This window comes from Lutjanus erythropterus, chromosome 2 (genome assembly GCF_056507025.1).
Source record: "Lutjanus erythropterus isolate fLutEry1 chromosome 2, fLutEry1.hap2, whole genome shotgun sequence".
Classification (NCBI taxonomy): Eukaryota; Metazoa; Chordata; class Actinopteri; order Lutjaniformes; family Lutjanidae; genus Lutjanus; species Lutjanus erythropterus.
The window spans coordinates 36,054,410-36,075,381 of NC_139318.1; the positions used below are offsets into that span (position 1 = coordinate 36,054,410).

The 20,972-nt window shown below is 37.4% G+C and overlaps 1 protein-coding gene across 2 annotated transcripts; it reads left to right on the forward strand.

The window, feature by feature from the left end:
- Window positions 1–3,238: 3,238 nt before the first annotated feature.
- Window positions 3,239–20,392, forward strand: LOC146332045 (uncharacterized). 2 transcript variants are annotated; one of them, XM_084738295.1, is made up of 15 exons: window positions 3,239–3,350; window positions 3,481–3,563; window positions 4,620–4,668; window positions 8,017–8,149; window positions 9,116–9,226; window positions 9,358–9,492; window positions 13,045–13,188; window positions 13,420–13,557; window positions 13,632–13,714; window positions 13,842–14,006; window positions 15,721–15,833; window positions 15,949–16,057; window positions 16,163–16,261; window positions 17,567–17,738; window positions 19,362–20,392. In XM_084738295.1, the coding sequence occupies exons 2-15, from the start codon at window positions 3,517–3,519 to the stop codon at window positions 19,493–19,495; spliced, it is 1,632 nt and encodes a 543-aa protein (XP_084594421.1). In that variant the 5' UTR covers window positions 3,239–3,350; window positions 3,481–3,516; the 3' UTR covers window positions 19,496–20,392. The 2 variants fall into 2 exon arrangements, with proteins under 2 accessions (XP_084594421.1, XP_084594422.1); XM_084738296.1 differs by lacking the exons at window positions 3,239–3,350; window positions 3,481–3,563; window positions 4,620–4,668 and adding an exon at window positions 4,973–5,130 and having other exon boundaries at window positions 9,361–9,492.
- Window positions 20,393–20,972: the final 580 nt, after the last annotated feature.

Consider the following 20,972-nt stretch of genomic DNA (forward strand, 5'->3'; position numbering starts at 1 on the left):
TTTCCTTTCGTGCTGCCCTCAGGCCAAAATTAATGCTTTTTTCCACAGCAGTAATAAGAATCTAAGAATAGTAAACATGTCCCTCCATTTTTCAGGATGTGACCTTGTTGAACCAGCAGTATGAGATTAATTTTATCAACAACCCGAGAGACTATTTTCGCTCCTGAATAGCATCTTTCCATTTATAATGAATGGACCTCCTGCCATTGTCTTCTCCTCCACCGCTCCACCTTCCATGAACAATCCTTCCTTTGGGGATAGATTCATTTATCCCACATTTTCCTGTTTCGTCTTCATTGTTTGTCCTTCCTGAGATATGGGCCCTCTCTTGAGTTGATGATTCACCCGACTTTACAGTGCCACCGGGTTCACGTCCTCAACAACGTGCTGTTTCAGCACTAAACCCAAGGGTGAACTAAAATATCATCATCATACCCCCTCCTCAAACACAGGTCACTGCCACTGGAAGCTCTACCTTTATGTATTCAACATAATTCTTCCTGGCTTCATGTTTGCACAACTGCTTTGAATGGTCCCCATTTCAACATAACTTTGATTAATGTGTTTTCATTTCATTCAGGCTTGTTGTTACAGTTGTTGGTATAGTAAGAGCTGGTTTTACAGCCTCTCTGCCATAACTCCTGCTGCTTCTCATTGCTTCAACAATGTTTACCATCTTCCTCGCAGTAATAAAACACAACTGACATGAAAATGGATTGGAAACACAGTGTATGGTGAGAAACCCACCAAAGTTTCTGTCTCTTTAAGATCTTGATGGCTTCTCCGCTGCTCCCTTGAGGTCACTGGCCTTCCTTAGGCCGTCTGCCAACTGCCATGTTACTGTCAAGCATTTGCAGAAATGCCAGCAAAGCCATTAGTCTAGACCCTTTTCAACAGTCAGCAGACTGGACAGCGTGAGCAGCACTGTGATGCAGAGAGACAAAGAGTCTGGCCTTATAAAACTACAGAACACATTACTTTTCCTTCTTTATTTCCTACTGTGCTATTGTTCCCTTCAGCTGTTATTACTATCCTCCCATCTCCTCTTGTGAGCTCTGAGATCACAACCAGACAGGACTGAGGTGGGGTTTGAGGTTGTAGGAAACCACCTTTACAATGGATAATTATATTTTAAAAACCTTTTCAAATGTTACCGTTGAGGTTTAGTCAGTCATTTTTTAAGTATGTAAGCGTGAACTAAATAACAGTACCTCCATGTGCCCCCTGGTGCCTCACAGTTGCTTCTTGCATTGTTTGCTGTCTCTTGGGGTACAGCAGCATCTGGTGGACAACTGAAGAAATCACACTTTGTTTATAATACACTGTACTGACACTTTGTTGTTCATCTCCACTGAGTTAGGAAAATTCACATGCTTCACACTCACACTGGTGCACACTTGGTCAAATACAGGCCAATAAGCTGTTTCATTAGAACAAATGGACATTATATTACAGTTTTTCTCATTCACTCTGGTTCAATTCTTAAATGAGAATGAGTTTTGCAAATAATACAGTATGTATCAATAAATAACCATACTGAATATTTGAAATGCTTCTAATACTAAATTATCACAGTAAAAATACTAGGGCTGCTACTAAGGATTATTTTCACTGTTGAATAATCTGTCAATTATTGTCTCCATTAATCGATACATTAGTCCTGTCACAATCTTGTCAGTTGAAAACTTGGTCCAAGCATGTGGAGCCCACGGACGTACCACCTATTTTTAAGCCTTTCCTGTAATGATTTTAATTATCAATTAATCTGTTGAGCCTTTTTTCCATTAATCGATTATTAGATCGATTAGATGTGACAAAATGTTCATTTTCTTTTTTTTTGTTATATTTTTATGCTTTTCTTGCCTTTATTTGATAAGATAGCTGAAGAGTATACAGGAAAGGGGTGCAAAGAGAGGGGACGACACACAATAAAGGGCCACAGGTGGTAGTCAAACCAGCAGCTGCCGCAGAGGACCGACAGCCTCCACACATGGGGCGGATGCTCCATCAACCGAGCCAAACACCCGCTCCCAGAATGTTCATTTTCAAGTATGCTGGAAAAGAGGAAAAATGATGTAACAAGATGAAAAATGATAGAAAAGGATGAAAAGGACGAAACAAGATGAGAAAGATGTAACAAGACAAAAAACAACAAAAAGGACAGACGAAAAAGACACGACAGAAGCCGTAAAGGATGAAACAAGATATAATGATGAGAACGGAAAATAATATAACAAGACAAAAAGCGGTGTAGCAAAATGAAAAAGATATAATAAGATGAAAAACGATATAACAGGATTTAAAAACAATAAAGACATAAGACCGAAAATGACGTAACAAGAGACAAAAAACCACAGATGTTACAAGATGTGACGTAGAAGGAGGACATGGAGAAGTATGTCTGTGTGCTCCATGTGTTTGGACTTGTTAGTCTTTCTTGTAACAATTATTTTCATTATCCATTATTCTGTTGATCATTTTCTCCATTAATCGATCAGTAGATCTATAAAATGTTTTGTCCAAAAATATTCAGTTAACTGTCAGAGAGAGGTAAAGAAACCAGAAAAATATTTACAATAATATTTACATTGTCTTCTTCTCCGCACTCACTTGTCTCATTTGCCATATTTGTTGTCATGTTATAACCTTGTTTTCAATGAAAATCTATAATTTTATCATTTAGATTTCTCATTCCTTCAAGCAAATTGCACACGATAAGTGAAATTGTCAGTTTGCACAATAACATGGTTTGCTAATCAAAACTGATGAGTTGATTCTCTGTGAAATTGTGAGACTCTTCACAGCTTCTAAACGGTCTGAGTCATTCAGTTATCAAAGTCTATTAGACATACATGTATATTCCGTAAATATCTGCGATATGAAATGTTTGTGATGCAAACATTGTGATTGATTGATTTCCCAATTTAGGAGACTAAATTGGGAAATGACCTGCCAGGTGACAGTAATGAACTGAGAATCACATGGATCTAAAGTCGTGTCATGTGGCAAATATTCTGTTCAAAGAGGAGCTATCAATCCATATAATATCAATATATTGTCCAGCCCTTCATACATGCCATATTAAATTTTCTTGGCAGGGTCCTCGTCTTTTCTATGAAAATCCTAGAAATACTCACAGATGGTGAGTAGCTGATTAGAGTAATCCCAGTTAAAGGGTTGGCCGTCCTGGTCGTGTGGTGGTCAATTGGGGGACCTGTTGCTTTGTTAAAAATCCGCTTAGAAGTCGGGTCATGTGACCCCGCTGTGGGCTACAGGATGTTTATAGAGCCTTGTGGGCATTCACAAGCTGGATGGAGACTCCGCTGCCAAGAAAAACCACTACATACTTGGTGAGAGATCGTGTTAATGCATGTTTTTGTATTCATACCAGTATATCTTCACATAACAGTTTTAAATGCAGTGAACTGCACTGGTTATCCTTCTGTCAGTATAATCTCTTTCTCATGTTTGCTCATTAAGATCACAATCCGGATGTAACCTCCTTACACGTCAGCCATGCCCCTCCACAATCACATCGTGAAAGAGGCCTGGACACAGGACAGGTATGTCAGTTTTAACACAAAAACAGTACATGAATATTCAATTGCATGCGTAGTCCTCCATGCTTTTTACATACGAGTCCGTCCTCCAAGTATTTGATATCCTCCTCGTGTCGTCCATGAGGCCTGCCTGAGGCCTTGTGGTTTTCTGCGCCCAGTTTCCTCTGGTACTCGCCAAGTGGTGCTAAACCAATAAGTTTCAGGGGAAGGCTTTAATCATTGCCGTCCAGCAGACCTAATTAGGTACAGTTCCTCATACCCCATGTGACCTGTTAATCAAAGAATGACTTTGTGCTACAGAACACACTCAGCAAGGCAAAGGGTAACATGAGAAACATGGCTGCTGCCTTTCTGGATTGATGATGGATAAATGGATGGATAGATAGATAGAATTGGATCTATATACAAGATACTTAACTGGCATAGATTGAAAATAAGAGTACAGCACATAAAGTATGTAATATGTACATAATGTAATATACAGGAAAAGGCACTGGTGTGCAATACAAAAAGAAAAAAATCACAATTGTGGTTATGGCATAAGTGTAAGTGGACTGTTAATGAACAAAGTTAAATAAATGATGATAAATTGCCTTTCAGTGAATATATAATAATGTATATGTGTGTGAACCTACAAACGTGTTTTTTTTTTCTTTAACTTGACCAGTTTCCAGGTTACAGATGCAACATTTAGTTAATTAGTTCGCTGACAAACAGAAAATCAATTTGCAACATTTTCTAACAATCAATGGGTTGTTTTTTTTCTTAAGCAGAAATGCTCAAAATTCACTGGTTCCAGCTTCTCAAATGTCAATATTTGCTTGTTTCTTTGCCTTTTACGCTACTCTAAAATGTAGCAGCATGCTCTCAAATCTTGATTAATATATTAGGTACACAGTCACTGGTAAATATTAAATAGTTTTCTTGTTTGTTGTGGTTTTTTTTGCTGACACCAAAAAGACACCATTGTAATAAATGATGGAATTATCATGATAATTAACAGTAAAAGTTCATTTTACATTAATTAATGATGTGTATTTATCGTTGTTTTTGTGCCAGTATTGAAGAGGATGAGGATTCTGATTCAACCCCAAAGTTACAAGTACAGGTAAATCTTTTATTTAAATTACAAACAAAGATTCCCTTTCCATCTACTGGAGCTAGATTTTAGCTACAGGCACTGCTGGCAGTCTGACCTATAGGACAGTTGGTGTGAAGGAAACAATAAGAGGTCAAAAATCTTGTAACAGCTGTATGAAGCTGACATGAGTATCCTGGACACAGAAATGAGTTTGAGGTGTGTGGATATAGTGCACACACACGTGATAAACAAATCTTCTCCCTCCTCCTGAGCCTTTGTTGGTTTCTCCCGTTGACGTGTTTCTACAGAGCAGATGGCTTTACACATAAATCCTATTAACAACTTTCTGCTGATGGAGACGCAGTGAGTACAGGGCCTTCTCACTCTTTCATTATCTCCACTCAGACGCTTGCTTTTTTATTTTCTCACCTCTAAAGAGGAGCAGTGGTAGAGCCGGAGTCTGAAGCCAACACCATGTCAGCAGAGAAGGTAAAAAAAAAAAAAAAAGGGTGGGGTTGCGGTTTTGCGGATTTTTAAAAAAATTATCTTTCAAATAAGATTACTTCTCAGTGTTCATTCAGCTGCCAAGTGATGACTTGTAATGATAATTGGAGAATGAGACCTCAGGGATAACAAAGGTTACTTTAGGACTCACTTTAAGAGTCAAATAATACTTTTGGCTGTGGTCATACAACAATATTTACAGCTGGGCTGCTCATGCAGAGTTTAGAGTTGAGGTGCAATGTATTCATCAGATATTTTTTCAATCTTTGTTTGCTTTGTGTGAAGTTTGTGATGTGGAATTCTTAAGTTATCTAAATCTGAATCAAAGGCATTTAGAAGAATGATTACGTAGAGAATAATCTCTGACCCACATGTGAGGTAACTGCTCTGCACACAAACACCAGCAGAGGAAGTATTTCAGTACAGTGAGACGGGTTATCAACAGAGACAATATTCAGAAAGGATGTGAAGACTGGAGAGAAATCCTTTATGCAGCTACAGCCTGGACCGCCTTCATGTCGCTCTTTAAACTGCAATCTCGATGTCCGAGGTGTGAAGCTTGTCTGTTGAACAATGCATGTGCAAAAGCATGCATGAGGGATTGAAGGCTGTCGGTAATCCAGTCACCCAAACCACTTACAGTGCCATCCAAACCAAATGCAACTGCAACAGCATTTCCTTCCTTCTTTATTGCATACTCTTTACTTTCAAATTCACAGTGAATTGCAATAATTGGGCAACATTTGCTTCATCCAAAATTTACAAAGTAATACAAAAAGGTCAGAATTTTACACACTTTATTTTAGACTAGTTTAAGTTAGGTTAAGTTAGGTCATAAGTTAGGTTAGGTTGGGTTAGTTTAGAAGACAGGTGTCGAACTTATTTTAGTTCATGGGCCACATGCAGCTCAATTCGATCTGAAGTGGGCTGGATCAGTAAGATCTTTGCAAAATAACCTTTTTTTTACTTTAAAGAAGTAAAATATTCTGAAAAAAACACAGGGCTAGTGTTAGGGTTTACAAAACAGACCATGAACAGGCTGAACAACCTGAAATGTCTTAAGAAAAGTAAAGAATAAGTGCAATTTCAAGAATGTAAATCATTCTCAAACTTTGCAAAGTCATCCATTGGGCCAGATTGACCCTCTTGGGTTAGGGTTAGGGTTAGGCCAGTTACAAAACATATAACCAATGGACAAATTCAGCAAGGGTTGGGGGTAAAGAGAGTTGTCAAAAGGATTTTACAAACATTCTTCGATTGGAGTCATAACCAAGTATTTGAAAATAATCAGTGGCAGCAGCAAGAAGAAATAGAAATATTTTTCTTATCAATCGTTTTGAACACAGAAGAGACAGAAAGTAACAATGAAAAAGTACTGTAATTAAAAAATATTTAAACTATCCTTATTTATTGTTCAGTAGAAAACTATAATAGACAAATATTCTTATTTAGGAAGTGTAAAATTGCATTTTATGACAACTCTGAGTTGTGGACACAAATAGACCTCCATCATGCAGGATCTACGTCTAATAGGATTACCTTTAGTGTCTCCGCTGGCTGCAATCACACTGACCTCCTTCTCTGTGACTTGGATAGTGACACGGTGTCCCTCTCACTTTGGACATTAGTCATCAGACTGCTCACGCTCATGAAATGCTCAGTAAAATTATAATTTCATTCCCTTTTTATTTATTATAACATGAATATATTTTATGGGAAATGTCCGGTATACAAAAATGATCATAGAGATACCTGCATGTAAAAACACAAACATGGATACTGTGTGGGAGGACGAAGGGTCAAGGGTATGAGTCCCCTTCGGACTTCATCTTAAGCTTGTGTTTAGACGAGGCAGATGAAATTTTACCATATATTTCATGCAGTGAAGAAAAAAACTGCAAATTGGAGAGTAATTTGAATTTACATTTAAATAAAATATGGAGAAAACACTGTTTATTTTAAATAGACCAACAGATGGTACATTTACCAAACTGACTTTCAAACTTTGCTTTTATTTACATTTTGTCTCCTTATAGTGTCCTTAGTGGTTCCTCCATTTATTTCTTTGATAAAGCAGTTGAATCATTGTTATTTTGTTATGTCTAATATATGTGATGTAAGAAGTCTTTTATGTGTGAAGTGTGTGTGTGTGTGTGTGTGTGTGTGTGTGTGTGTGTGTGTGTGTGTGATTTACTGCGATTTACTGTGATTGTCATGTATTTATTCTAAGTTAGTCTTAGTGCTCAGGAGGAGGCCTGAACAAGTTACATAAAACAGTTACAAAACTTGTTTTTTTGAGTCTTACAAAACTGTATTATCAAAAATAGTGATAAATTATTCAGTTCTAGAAAATGCATGTTTGCATGTGTAGTACCACTGTTATTACCTCACTCACGCCTTTCACTTCCTGTAACTGAACTACAAATACAAGCTGATATTAGCAACTTAGCATACAGCTTTGCTAGAAGCTAAATATATTTATTACCTCGTTTGCTATTACAGTATGACTGTCTTACTGCACTAATATGATGATATTCCTTGTATGATTTAATGTGAACCATTGAACATAACATTTATTTGTTTTTTTTTTTATTTGTTTATTTATTTATACTCAATATTAATACAACAATTGCAATATTAATACAACTAAATTGTACTTTTTCCTCTCTACCTCTTGCTTCCCCACACATCTGACTTTATAATGGTGAGTTATTATTATTGATAACATACTTATTGATATTTTTTTAGTATTCCTACATTATTCTGTCTGTCCAGTTTTTATTTTGTCTGCGCATATTTCCTCTCTTCTCCTGTCCTCCTTCTATGAGTCTCACCTCTAATGTGTTTTGCATCTTTAAAGAAAATATGTAGAAGCCAAAAAAGAAGAAAGAGGAGGCAAATGGCACAACAGAAGCCAAGCTGAATGGAAAAGAGGCCAAGCCCAAAAAAACAAAGACCAAGAAAAGTGAAGATGCATCAGAGGAGGAGAGTCCTGCCATCCAAAGTGAGGAATTTTAATGGGACAAAAATACATATTTTCCTCCCTTCCTGTAGTGTTATTTATCCATCTAGATAGTTTTAGTGATAAGGGAATTATAGAGCAGTGTCTCCTTCCAGAAATCATTACCCGTTTACTCAAGATCATCCACAGACTGTGTTGTGTGTGCAGTTTCATGTAGGAACTGTTTTCTTTCTACCAGACTACACCCGCCAACCATATTTTACAGCGTTATACCTCCCATTCAGTCAGTCATCTGCGGGCCAATAAAGACCTCTGCATATTCTTTTTAAAGCTTTTTTTTTTTTTTTTGTTAGGTGAATATTAAGGGATAAATTATTCCAATTCATTATGGCTCTGTAAATACAAGTTTTTTTTCACAGTATCATCACATTAGCTGTCTCGGTGGTGCTAAAATTACAGCTCAGTCAAGGAAGATGCCATTAATGTTTACATCCTGCACTGTTTAGTTGGTTTGGTTTGGGTGTAGTTCATTAGAAATAGAAGAGTTCCTACATGAAACTGCTCAGAACAAGGCCTGTGGATTATCTTGACTAACTGGGTCATAATTTTTGGAAAGAGACATTGCTGTTAAGTTTTTCAAGTGTATTTCCTTTTTTTCTTTTTTCTTTTTTTTCCTTTTTTGTTTTGTTTTTGTTGCTTTGAGCACCACAAGCCGCGTGCCATCTAGTTCCATTCAAGAGAAGACAGACAGACATCTCCAGGACCGATATCTCCAAACCTCAGCAACTCACGCCAGAACAATCTAGATGGATATATAGCACTACAGGCCAGAGGAAAAATATGTATATTTGATTTTGAGGTTGAACTGTCCTTTAAAGTGACTGTAATATTTTAAGTACTTCCCTTCGAAGAAAGCAGATGACAAACTGTGATATTTTGTGTGCTTTTCCATCTCTGCTGTGATCTCACCACTTTGGTTACGCTGCTATTTCCTTATCAACATTATAGATGGAAAGAAGGTGAAGAAAAAGAAACCAGAAAAAGATAAAGAAGAGCCAGAAAAGGAAAAAGAAAAAGAGCCAAAAAAGAAAGCCAAAAGTGCTCCAAAGAAGAAGAAAGGTATGTCATCGGTAGTCTGGGCAGTGTGTAAACCTCTAAGACTATAATTACTTTTAATTACTTTAGTTAAATACCATACAAATAAACAAATAACACTCTAATGTGAATAATAAATATGTTTTCCATCTCAGCAGATTCAGGCACAGACGATGATGATGATGATGACGATGATGAAGACACCCCCAAAAAGAAGACTAAGAAAAAGACAACAAAGGACAGCTCTCCATCTGCAAGTTCTGCCAAAGAGAAGAAATCTAAATCTAAAGGTATGGCAAGAAGCAGGGAAGCAGTTTTCTAAAGGCATTAACTGGAGCAGACTAATGTCGTTAAGAGGATTAAATGATTTTATTGTGTAATGGTGAGTAAGTGGAAACACTGACATGGTAGCAGAGGCCACAAAACACAGCAATCAAGTGAGTAGCCTGCCCTTAAGTAATCATCTGTGGAAAATGTAATTAAACCAACCGCAATGGTCAAATCCTAACAATTTTCTTTTTCATTCTGCTTTATATTTACAGTCAAAAGTGGAAATGTTTGGCCTGATTTTGTATGTAGCATTTGGTGGCACTTTTATACTGCAGGAGGTCTGGAGAAAATGATGTCAGATGCCTGACGTTTGTTTTTCCAAACTGTACAACACATTCTCACTTAGTATAGCCCTTATTATGAGGCACCAATTAGCCAGCTAGCTTGTTATTAAAGAATAATTTAACAAATTATTAACCTTGGATAGTATCGGTTGGTTGATCAGTCCACCAGTTTTGTCTAGACTGAAATACCTTTGTGAGAGATTACTGTATGATTTATTTATTTATTTTTTTAATTTATTTATTTTTCTTTTTTTTTTCATGAGACTGAAGGAAATTTTCTGACACATCTGAGCTGGTTGGATGTGTGAATATCTCCTTCGAATGGATAAATTCCCATGAAATTTAGTGCAGACATTCATGGTGCTCAGAGAATGAATTCTAATTATGTTGGTGATGCCCTGACCTTTTCTGTGGCGACGCCATGAGGTTAAAATTTGTAGTTTTGAGTGATATGTCGACTACTGAGTAGATTAAAATACACAAAATGTGGTCCAGACGTTCCTGTTCCCCTCAGAGTGATTTGTGATCACTTTGGTGGTCCCTTGACTTTTCTGTTAGTGGCATCACCTGGTCAAAATTTGAATTGCCCAATACTTTGATTTATGGCCACATATCGGCAGAACAAATAACCTTTACATCAGCCTCAGTTGCACTCAGAGTTGGGGTGTAGCAGTTACTAGTTTAACTACAGTTTGCAGTAGTTGGGTGGAACTTTAACTATGTTAAAATCTCTGTAGCTTTTTCAGTAGTTAAAGTCACTACAAAGAAGATTCATATAGTGTTGATTTTGGAGGCCCCTGCTGACAGAGGTGGTGGTGTTTCCACTGCAGCACTCGCAAAATATAACAACAAAAATAAAATTATCTAAAGAAAAAGCGACTCCTGCTTGTTTTAAACTGGCTAACACATGATTCACTCTATTTTTGGCTGGAAAAAATGTAAACACAGGCTTGTTTCATTTGATTTCATAGAAAATCTGACCCGGTGGCAGGGATTAAGAATAACTATACAGAAATAGCCAGCTCTCTCGTGGCTGGTCTCGGTCGCTCCTTGTAGTTGGTTTAACTACTTTGGGTCATGTAGTTTAGATTAATTACAAACTACACAGTGGCAGCATAGTATTCTTCTGATGTGTGTGTGTCTCATTATTCCTTTGACTTGAGCCAAAATCAAATGAGTGTCAGTGCAGAGATTTAAGTGAGCTACTTATGACTTCAGTAATAAATCACTGCATGCTACAGCCCAGAGTGCTGCTGCTCTTTTCTATTAATTTGGTTGGATCTTCTCCAGGGCTTTTTCCTCACAGCTTAACTTGACCTTACTCCACCTCAGATCAGTCAGTCATTTCAGACGTACCTGCTCTAACTTGTGTTTGTGGCTCCCTGCTCCTCCTGTGAAGTAAAGGAAAGCCAGATGTTCTGTTTGTGGTCACCACGGAAACGGATTTAATTATATCGACGGCCTACTTTACGGTAGCTTTGGCAAGATGTTTTTTAGCTGTGGCTACTTTCATGAGCTTCTCTCTTGTACAATATCAGTGTGATATCAGAGTTTTAATGTTTGTAAATTCAGAATTTGATTTAATTTCCTTATGCATTTTGTGTGTAGACATGTAGATTATACAGTAAAATATAGTAAAAAACTTGTTAATGATTGATCATGAGTTGAATTGGCATTTCACTGGTTGTCCAGCTGCTGTTGCTGCATCCTATAACATTTATCACCCAGGCAGATCAGATGTTGTTTGACAAAGTATGAACAAAAACATTTGGCAAAGGGATTCCAGCCCAAAAATGTGTTTGTCAGACATCAGTCTTCATGGTACAACGAATCACTTTCTGTATGCTCTTATTAATCTGATGAACCATAGAGCATTTTTCTATAATCAGAGGATCAATCATCGTAATGAACCGACAGAATTATCACCCGACTCTGCAGTTCCTCTCAGTTCTACAGATCTTTTTAACATCTTTCAGCCTGTTTTCCTGCTGAATCTATTTTTTGCATCTTACTGTTTTGTAGAGATGAAATGGTGAGAAAATTATCATGATTAGTGACCAGAATTATCACTGTTATCAGTGTTATCGCAGTTTTGTTAAAAGTTTATGTTGAAAACCTCTCAACCATTTGAAATGACATCATATCCTTTATGATGTCAATTTTTTCCTCGTTGATCATAGCAGCTGGAGAGCCAGATCTTTTTTATTAGACTGAAATCAGGGCTTAAACGAGAATCAGTTTTGGACTAGAAGAAACACAAATCCATATGAATAAAGATGGTGATATGTGAGTGTTTTCAGCTTGTTTCCATTGCCCTTAAGTGGCAAAAAAATATGTTATTGCAAGTTAAAAATGTGACGAACTGTGAATTTTATTTTAGTTTCTTTGCAGTGATTTGTCCCGTGAGTCTTCCACTTACCTATCAAAGCTATTTTTTTGACCAGTGATTAGACATATTTTGAGAAAACAGTTCAGTGTGCACTTAAGCAGATTTGTAACCATGCACTTGTAATTCATTAATGTCAAATCTACACAAGGAACACAAACAGCTTTGAGCAGAAGTAAGTCAGCAAGTCGAGATATAAAAGTATGTTGAGGCTGATTCATCATCGCGGAACAGGTTTTTAAGAGTGAGCACTGACAGTATCGTCATGTAATCGAGGTTTTGAGGACTTGAGACTAGCTTTGACCAAAGAATTTGGCATCTAGATATTTTCCAAGCTATGCGCTCTCAGTTTTGTCAGTGTGTTTCTTTTGCATGTCAGTGCCGACTGAGAGCAGCAAAGATCTGCCAGTGTACTTCCCAGCTTTTTTCTTTGGTCAAAAACACTTAAACTGTAAAAGATATGACCCAGACATAAGCCTAGCAGCCCTCTCATGTTCTCAAGAGCTCAGAAATTGACGAAACAGCTGGAGGAACCAGCGAGAGCAGATTTCAAACTGAGCTACACAAAATCAGGATTGCATGCTCAAAATTTGTTCTGCTCTGACAAATCTGTCCCAAATCCTCGCATGCTGATTGATTACACTTTGGCTTTGTTTTCCGCTCACTTCAGACTTCTCTCCAAATCCACTGTCTAAGACATACAGCAAAGAATGAAATGTACATTATTTGCCTTTGGGAAAAAAAAAAAAGATTAAATTCCTCTCTGTGTGCTCACATGAATCTCCAGTATGGTATCACATTCAAGGGCAGATTACATTTTTGAAATTTTACTTGTTTCTCAGAGGACAAAGATTCTGATGGAAAAGAGAAAAAGTCCAAGTCGAAGGAGAAGGAGAAGGAGAAGGAGAAGGAGAAAGAAAAGAAGAAAGAACCAGCTTCAATGTTCCAGATAAACGGAGAAAAAGACTCGAAAAGCAAGAAGAAAGGTGATCAGTGATTACATTTTGAATTGTCAAAGCTTTATGGTTTACCCTTTTCTAAGCCATAGAACCTAATTTATTGCAAATGAGACCTCACATCTTACCTGACTTTGCAGTACAGCGTGCATCTTAATGTTGAATATATTTTAGGCAATAAACAGTGTCATTATTGTTGAGTAAGAGTTCTTATAAATTTATGAAACTGAATTGAAAATCTTCACACTTGTTCCCAAACAGCTGCCAAATCAGACAGTGACGACAGTGAAGAGGAGACAAAGTCGACCAAATCGAAGAAGAAATCCACGTCCAGCTCAGCGTCCATGTTCCAAACAGGATCAGGAGACAAGGACAAAGACAAGAAGACGAAGAAGAAAGGCAGGTTTACCACTAACTTTATCTTCCTCTCAAGTCACTGACAAGTATCTGACATTGTTTCTTTTATCTTTCAGCAAAGGCAGAAGAGAGTGATGATTCTGAGTCAGAAAAAGAAGAAAAATCAAAGAAGAAGAAGGGCAAAGGGAAGAAGAAAAAGGTATCTCCAATCTCATAGTTCATCCATAAATAAAAAAAAATACCTTTGAGCCATAACTAATTTCAGTGTGAGAGATTAAACGTTCATGGTTTGAATCAAAATGATCATATTTATGCTTCTTCACCAGGAGAGATCTCCATCACCTGAGATTGAGTTTGACGACTTGGAGAAGTTTGTGATGCAGCCGGCTCCGCAGGGCGTGACCGTCAAATGCAGAGTGACTCGAGATCAGAGAGGGATGGACAAGAGCCTCTACCCTCTGTATTACCTTCACCTCGACAACGAGAAAAAGGTCAGGAGGTTTATCTTTGATAGTTCGGTTTTGATCAGGTGGAAGTCACTACTAATACCTAAAATACAAAAGATAGGCTCAGCATTTTGTCAAAGCTGTATCTTCAAATATTTGAGGAACCATAATTGAATCCTGTGTTAAAACTAGGAAAAAATTTAAGAGTAGTGTAAGTAAGACATAAAATGTATGCTATGGGTGAAAGTACAAATACCCCTTAGAATGAGAAATGGATTTTACGAACGTGTTTTCGTGAAATTAAATATGTGAAAGTGCAGGATGGATAAACAGATAATATAAGGTCATTCTGATAATGATTTATGTTTATTAAGAAAGTAAAAAAAAGTCAAGTTGTGATGATTTCTTGAGGAATTGTCATTCTGTTTTTGATCTAGTGTCAAAAAAAGGACGGACAGTTCAGCTCAGTACAGTGCAGATCAGTGGTCTTTATGTGGTCACAGTGTGTGTAGATGTATATAATTATATGTATGGTGGACCCCAGGAAGAATAGCCAGTACAGATGCTGGTGCTAGTGGAGCTACTAATAATTTACTTTATAAGTCAACTAAAGGGATTTAGCAGATATTTTTATCCACATGTTTTACAATCAGGGAAACCGTAATGTAAATGAATTGATCTTATGTATTGACATGTTGCCAGATTTAGACTAAAAGAAAAACAAACATTAAACAAGAAATATAACTGTTAGTTGCATTAATTAAATTATTTGATTTAGCACTATAATGGACGTGTTAAGGGATTATGTGAGATTGCTTTCTCTTTCTTTAAAGGTGCTGTATTTGACACTCACTGCCACTAGAGGCAGCAGAACAGCACCAGCATTTCAGTCCAAAATAAATGCAAGCTTTGTTTACTCAGAAGTTATTGGGGTTAAAAATAAGGAGGCATTTGAACACACTCTGCTCACAAAACTCAGATCAAACTGTCAAACTAGACCAGGTGCAACTCTTACCATCAAAAGAGACATTTTTGGCCAAAGCCTTATCTCCTCAGGCAGGTCGTTCCAAAGTTGACGTGCGGTCACCTTAGATTTAAGCCTCGACTGTTTTGAGCAGTTTTCTTTTGTTGGATTTGGAATTTATAGCTACATTAAGGAGACTCAAGACTTAGCCAGGTGCAACATTTTGAGGAAAAGGAGCAGAGCTATAGACTATGATGCACAATTTATTAAAAAAATATATATAATAACATTTTCTTTTACTCAGTCCACAAATTTTTACAATTGGAGAATGTAAGAATCACTTTACGTCTACAAGAATGATAAATGAGCTGCAGGTAGCAGGACCCTGAACTAGAGTGTGATTTAAATATGGATCAAGATTCTGTTCCTGCTTTTCTTATTTTTCACTTAAAATGTTTTGACTGTTTAGCTGTAATATGTGAAAGATTATGAAAAAGAGGCTCCTGAAACTGAGATCAAACTCTCAAACTAGGCAGTGTTGATCAAACGTGGATCAAGATTCTGTTCTTGCATTGCCCGTTTCTCACCTAAATTGTTTCCAGAAACATATTTTTTTACGTGCACTGTTTAGCTGCAATATGCAGAAGTTACTCATCAGCCCGCCATATTGAAAATGGACGCAGGGCCGTTACTCTGCTATATAGCAAATAGTTGTTTACTGACATCAGGTGAGGCTGAATGCTGTGTATTGTACCTCTAAATCTAACAGGACTACTTGTCTTTTTCTCTTTGAAGACATTCCTTTTGGCCGGCAGGAAACGAAAGAAAAGCGCAACTTCAAATTACCTCATCTCCATTGATGCTACAGATTTATCAAGAGGGGGAGAGAACTTTGTTGGAAAGCTGAGGTACACTATACTTCAAAAATCAGTCATTTAATCATTCATCTTAAAGCAGACAACGTGTACTATCAGCCAAGTTTTCTTTGACTGTGGAATTTTAATTCTTTAATGTATTTTCTAGGTCTAATTTAATGGGAACTAAGTTCACTGTATTTGACAACGCTCTGAATCCAGACAGAGCTCTTCCAGACATGTCCAATGCACGGCAGGAGTTAGCAGGAATCATCTATGTAAGTCATAAACATTTCATTTTAGGAATACTTTAGGGTACATATGATTTATAAACAAACGTGGTAAAATCTGTAAATCCTGATTTGACTTTTTTCTGTCACCAGGAAACAAACGTCTTAGGGATGAAAGGGCCCAGAAGGATGACGGTCATCATTCCAGGAATGAGCAAGGACAACGAACGAGTACCTGTACGACCAAGAAATGTAAGAAGCTTTTTTATACTTTATTTTTATTGCTTTGAGTGGAACATAAAGACTCCAAAATGGAAAAAATAAATTACTAAACAGACCAGGTCACCAGGGCAATACACAACATAAAGTTCATGAAGAGGATTTTTTGTCCTCAATAAATACACAAACAACAGAAGACAACTGAAAAAGGAAGTCCCGAGCCTGTTAATCAAAAAGTCTCACCTCCATCTTCAAAAAAAGATAATAGTAAAGGGGTTTGGGTGTTACATTACGGTCACCTCAACTCCATTATGATTTCTTATGCAGCAACATTTCCACCCAAACTGCCCTGAACTTTTAGTCCCAGGAGCTACTTTTAAGGAACGACAAGGTTCCTTCAGCCGGTTGTTGTCTGTGTTTCTACCGCGTTCTAAAGACCTGCTGAGGTTAGGCAAATTAGTCTGTTAACTGTGGTCCAGAGGCCAGCAAAGATTAGGCAAATTGGTTAATTAATTTATGGCACTATACAACTATGATGATGCCATATAAAGTGATGGACACTAATTTTAATCTTTTAAGCTTCTTCCAGCACTGTTTACTAGTGTGAACAATGTTCAGCTTGCTTAACTTGCAGATTTTCTCGTACCCCTTATCGTTGTGGGTCGCCGTTTCCAATTCCCACTGTATTTTGTCCTCATCATAAATGCTCAATAAGGCCTGGACTTCATCATCCATCCATCTGTGCTATGCTTTCTTGTGAAATTCCATGTTGATAGCTGCATTTCCACTGCAGAAACTTTCCCCAGGGACGAGGAATGTTTGGCTTTATAGTCTCCAACAGGATTTTTAAAAAAGAGAAGAAACGTCCAGTCTTCACTTGTCCATTATGCATACAGTTCCTGTGTTTAAGATAATTGTTTACCAGTGCACACCTATTCTCACTCTTGTATGTCCTGTGTTGTGAAATTCTCAGTTCATCCAAATCACAAAGAAACAGGTTTGCATTCATCCATCATGATAGATGATTTTGATTGTTACCTGAGAAAGTGTAATTTAATAAAGTGTGTGAGTGGGATTATAACGTAGTCACCTCCAGTCGTGGTTATCTTGACTTGTTGATTCATGCGCATAAAACCATCAGATGACTCAGAAACAAAATCAGACATCTCAGAATCTCCTGATATGCAAAATGGTAACAGACTATATCCTTACTGCTCACAGCTTGATTTATGGCATGTTGTCTGTTTATTATAAAAGCAACACAAGGCCAAATATTTAAGCCATACGACTCTTTCTCTGCGTTTTACCGACTTGTGATGTTTTGCCAATTCTCTGCAGGAATGTGACGGCTTGTTGATAAGACACCAGAATAGAAGGATGGAAAATATAATCGAGCTTCACAACAAAACGCCTGTGTGGAACGAAGAAACTGCGTCTCATGTGCTCAACTTCAACGGCAGGGTCACCCAGGCCTCCATCAAGAACTTCCAGATAGTCCACAGCAAAGACTGTGAGTACCGCAGCCACACTTTCTATGTATGACAGTGTTTCCTAAACTTTGTACAGTCCTGTACCCCTTTTTTCATGTTCGTAAATATATATAGTCAGCTTGAAACTGTGAAATACTCTTTTCAATGAGAAGGATGTGCTTTAAAGAACACATGAAACTGCAATGTTTGGTTAAATTCAAGAGAGTCTGAGTCTCAAATCGTCTTCCTTATATATCTGTGCCTGTATTTAGCAAATCACGGTTTTGTTTTGTTTATTCATGTCCCCCCTACATCACTTCACATACCCCTGGAGGTACATTGTACCCCCGTTTGGGAATGTGGGATCTATGCTGACCTGCACTTCCATTTGTTCACAACTACAGTAGATGTGAAGTTATTAGACAAAGAAATACAAAGCAGTTTACTGCTAAATTCACCAAGAAATTCTCTTTAGTTTTGTCTGACATGGCTCAAACATTTAAAAGCCATGTTTAGCAAGGCACTCAATAAAAACAAAAACATATTTTTTTAAGATTTAGACTAGAAAATTAGTCTTTATACAGATCTGGAACTACACTTCTGCGTGCCAAAAACTGTTTCTGTTGCTTCAAAACACCACATGAAAAGTTTTGCAGCAATTTACTTTGGTCAGTTCAGAAGAAATTATGACACAATTAGACATAAATGACGGTTGACAAAACTGACGTTATAAGAGTACTACTCAACACAACAGAACTTGTACACAAATCTATATGCAGTAAAATAAATGGGTGAATAAATAAAGTCATAAAATTATTTTCTCTGGTGGAGCGCTGAGGATGATTTCATGAGTCAAACAGCCCGAGGGAAGAAGCTGTTGTGAAGGCTGCCAGAAAAAGGACTTGTTGTCAGGGTTATTAAACAAAATTTATGTTTAAAGAACCAGCATGAGTGCTCATCTCAATATTACAGTACACAGTTTAAAAACATGTACTGGTAAATAATAAAGTAATTTATAGCCACACTGGCAGCACTGCTCCAGGAACGGCGATGTTGGTCAGTCCACCACTTTGGTCTCAACGGTTTTTGGAAAGATTGCCACAAACGTTTGTGGAGTCACATTCATGTTCCCCAGAGGATGAATCCTGCTGACTTTGGTGATCACCTGACCTCCCCTCTAGCGCCACCATGTGGTTGGCATGTTTTGCTTTTGCGGAAAAATCCTGTCGGCTATTTATTGCTGTTAAACTTGGTAAAGCTATTCACGTTCCCCTCAAGATTAATTGTAATAATTTTGAAGCTATGACTTTTTAATTAGCGGCATCATCAGGTCAACATTTCAGTTTGTTCAGTACTTTGGATTATGACTAAATATATGTAGTATCTCAAAATAATGACTTAGTGTGTCAAAATAAAGGCTCATTATGTCCAACTAATGACTTAATATGTAAAAATGACTTAATATGATTTAATATGTCAAAATAATGAGTAACTTCTGCAAACTTTCTCTCATTTTTCCCCAGTACATAGGCAGAAATTGGCTTCCATATATCATTACTGTTATACTGTCATTACTGAAAATATAATTAGAAAGAAATATTCATAATTTATATATTTATCTACCTGCATACCTACCTATTTTAACAATTCCTTGCCTTTTTCAGTGGACTACATTGTGATGCAGTTTGGCCGGATAGCTGATGACATTTTCACTCTGGACTACAACTACCCGATGTGTGCCGTGCAGGCCTTTGCCATCGCGCTCTCCAGCTTCGATGGCAAAATCGCCTGCGAATAACAAAAAAGATCCCCGGTTGTCTTCTCACCCCGAAACCAGTACGACACCAGTATGCAACACGCCCACACTAACAGCACATTAAGTCATGTCTTTGGACTCGCCCTTGTCACTTCCTGCGATGCACCCTGATAACAAACGATGTGACAATACCTGCTGCTGTGATGTGAGTCACTCCGAGAGAAAGGAGCAAAATTGGGCTTACATTATCATGTCATCTTGCATGGCATGACACAGGACAGTCTTGTTTTTTGTCTCTGTATTTCAGTGGAAACATCTGAATTTCTGTGAATCACAGACGGACGCAGGAAGGACTCCTCTGACTGGAAAGTTATGGATTATGGTCACCTCGATGATTGAGGTGTTTTAACATCATTAAACGATGTTAAACTGTGTTGTGTCATGTTTTGGCTTTATTGTGCTGTATTGTATTGTACTGCTAAAATTCTGATGTTGTGTGTCAGATGTGACTGAAATGCAAAAACACACCAAAAGTCATCAGTCGTGAAAACTCACACTCATTAAGATCCCAACAATCTAAACAAGGACAACAGGTATTAAGTCTCATAACAGCTCTGTTACACAACAGACTTCATATTTTAGTGATGCACATATTCCCTGTCAGGCGTAACATGCATAGAAATGTAGCATTTTGGAATAGGAGTGTCTTCAGTTCTTGATATTTAGTGTTAACTTATGTTTTGACAAAATATTCACTCTAGTTAAGTTTTATTTGCCCATCTCAGATGACTCTGTCTGATTTGAGCTCCTGTAGGTTTTTCTATAATGTGTTTTTTTTTTTGTTTTGTGAAATTAATTTATTTTTCTGAACACTGCCTTTGTTGCGTTGCATTTCTAGGCTTATTGTAATAATGTTATTTAATAAAGCATGTGACTGAATTTCCTTGAAGTCAGCATTTATTGTATAAATACATCTCATTTAGTCTCTGGCGCAGTATGGTTAAATATTTCAATAATACAATAGAAATTAAAGGGATAGTTTGGCTTTTTTTGAAGTGGGGTTGTATGAGGTGATTGTCCATAGCCAGTGTGTTACCTGCAGTAGATGCAGGTCGACATGCCTCCAGTTTGGAGGAGCAGCACGAGTTCTGGTGTGTGAAGCAAAGCAATATACTGCAATGGACAGGATTAGCAACTAAATATATTTTTGCCACCTAAAAAAACATTAGTTTGCAATTTTTCTAAATCCCTGTCTCATTTTTTGACGTGTTCTCTGGCCTGTAAGTGTAATTGTCACAAATGTTTCATAACAGTAAATTTATTTGCGTGGCGATGTGTGTTACATGTACTGTAAACATATCAAGTTTTACAGTGAACAGCAAATTCGCCACACAATTACCTTCATGTGCTTCCTAGTTCATTAGTCACCTGGCAGGTAATTTGCCAATGGAGCATGTGATTGCTCAAAGAATGAACAAATGTTAAGAAGTTGTGAAGAGTTTTCACTGTTTTTCCACTG

Coding starts and splice junctions, on each gene's coding strand:
- LOC146332045 (XM_084738295.1), top strand. CDS start 3,517: ATGCCCCTCCACAATCACATCGTGAAAGAGGCCTGGACACAGGACAG. Junction 13,189..13,419: donor CTCGAAAAGCAAGAAGAAAG/GTGATCAGTGAT, acceptor GTTCCCAAACAG/CTGCCAAATCAGACAGTGAC. Junction 13,715..13,841: donor GCAAAGGGAAGAAGAAAAAG/GTATCTCCAATC, acceptor CTTCTTCACCAG/GAGAGATCTCCATCACCTGA.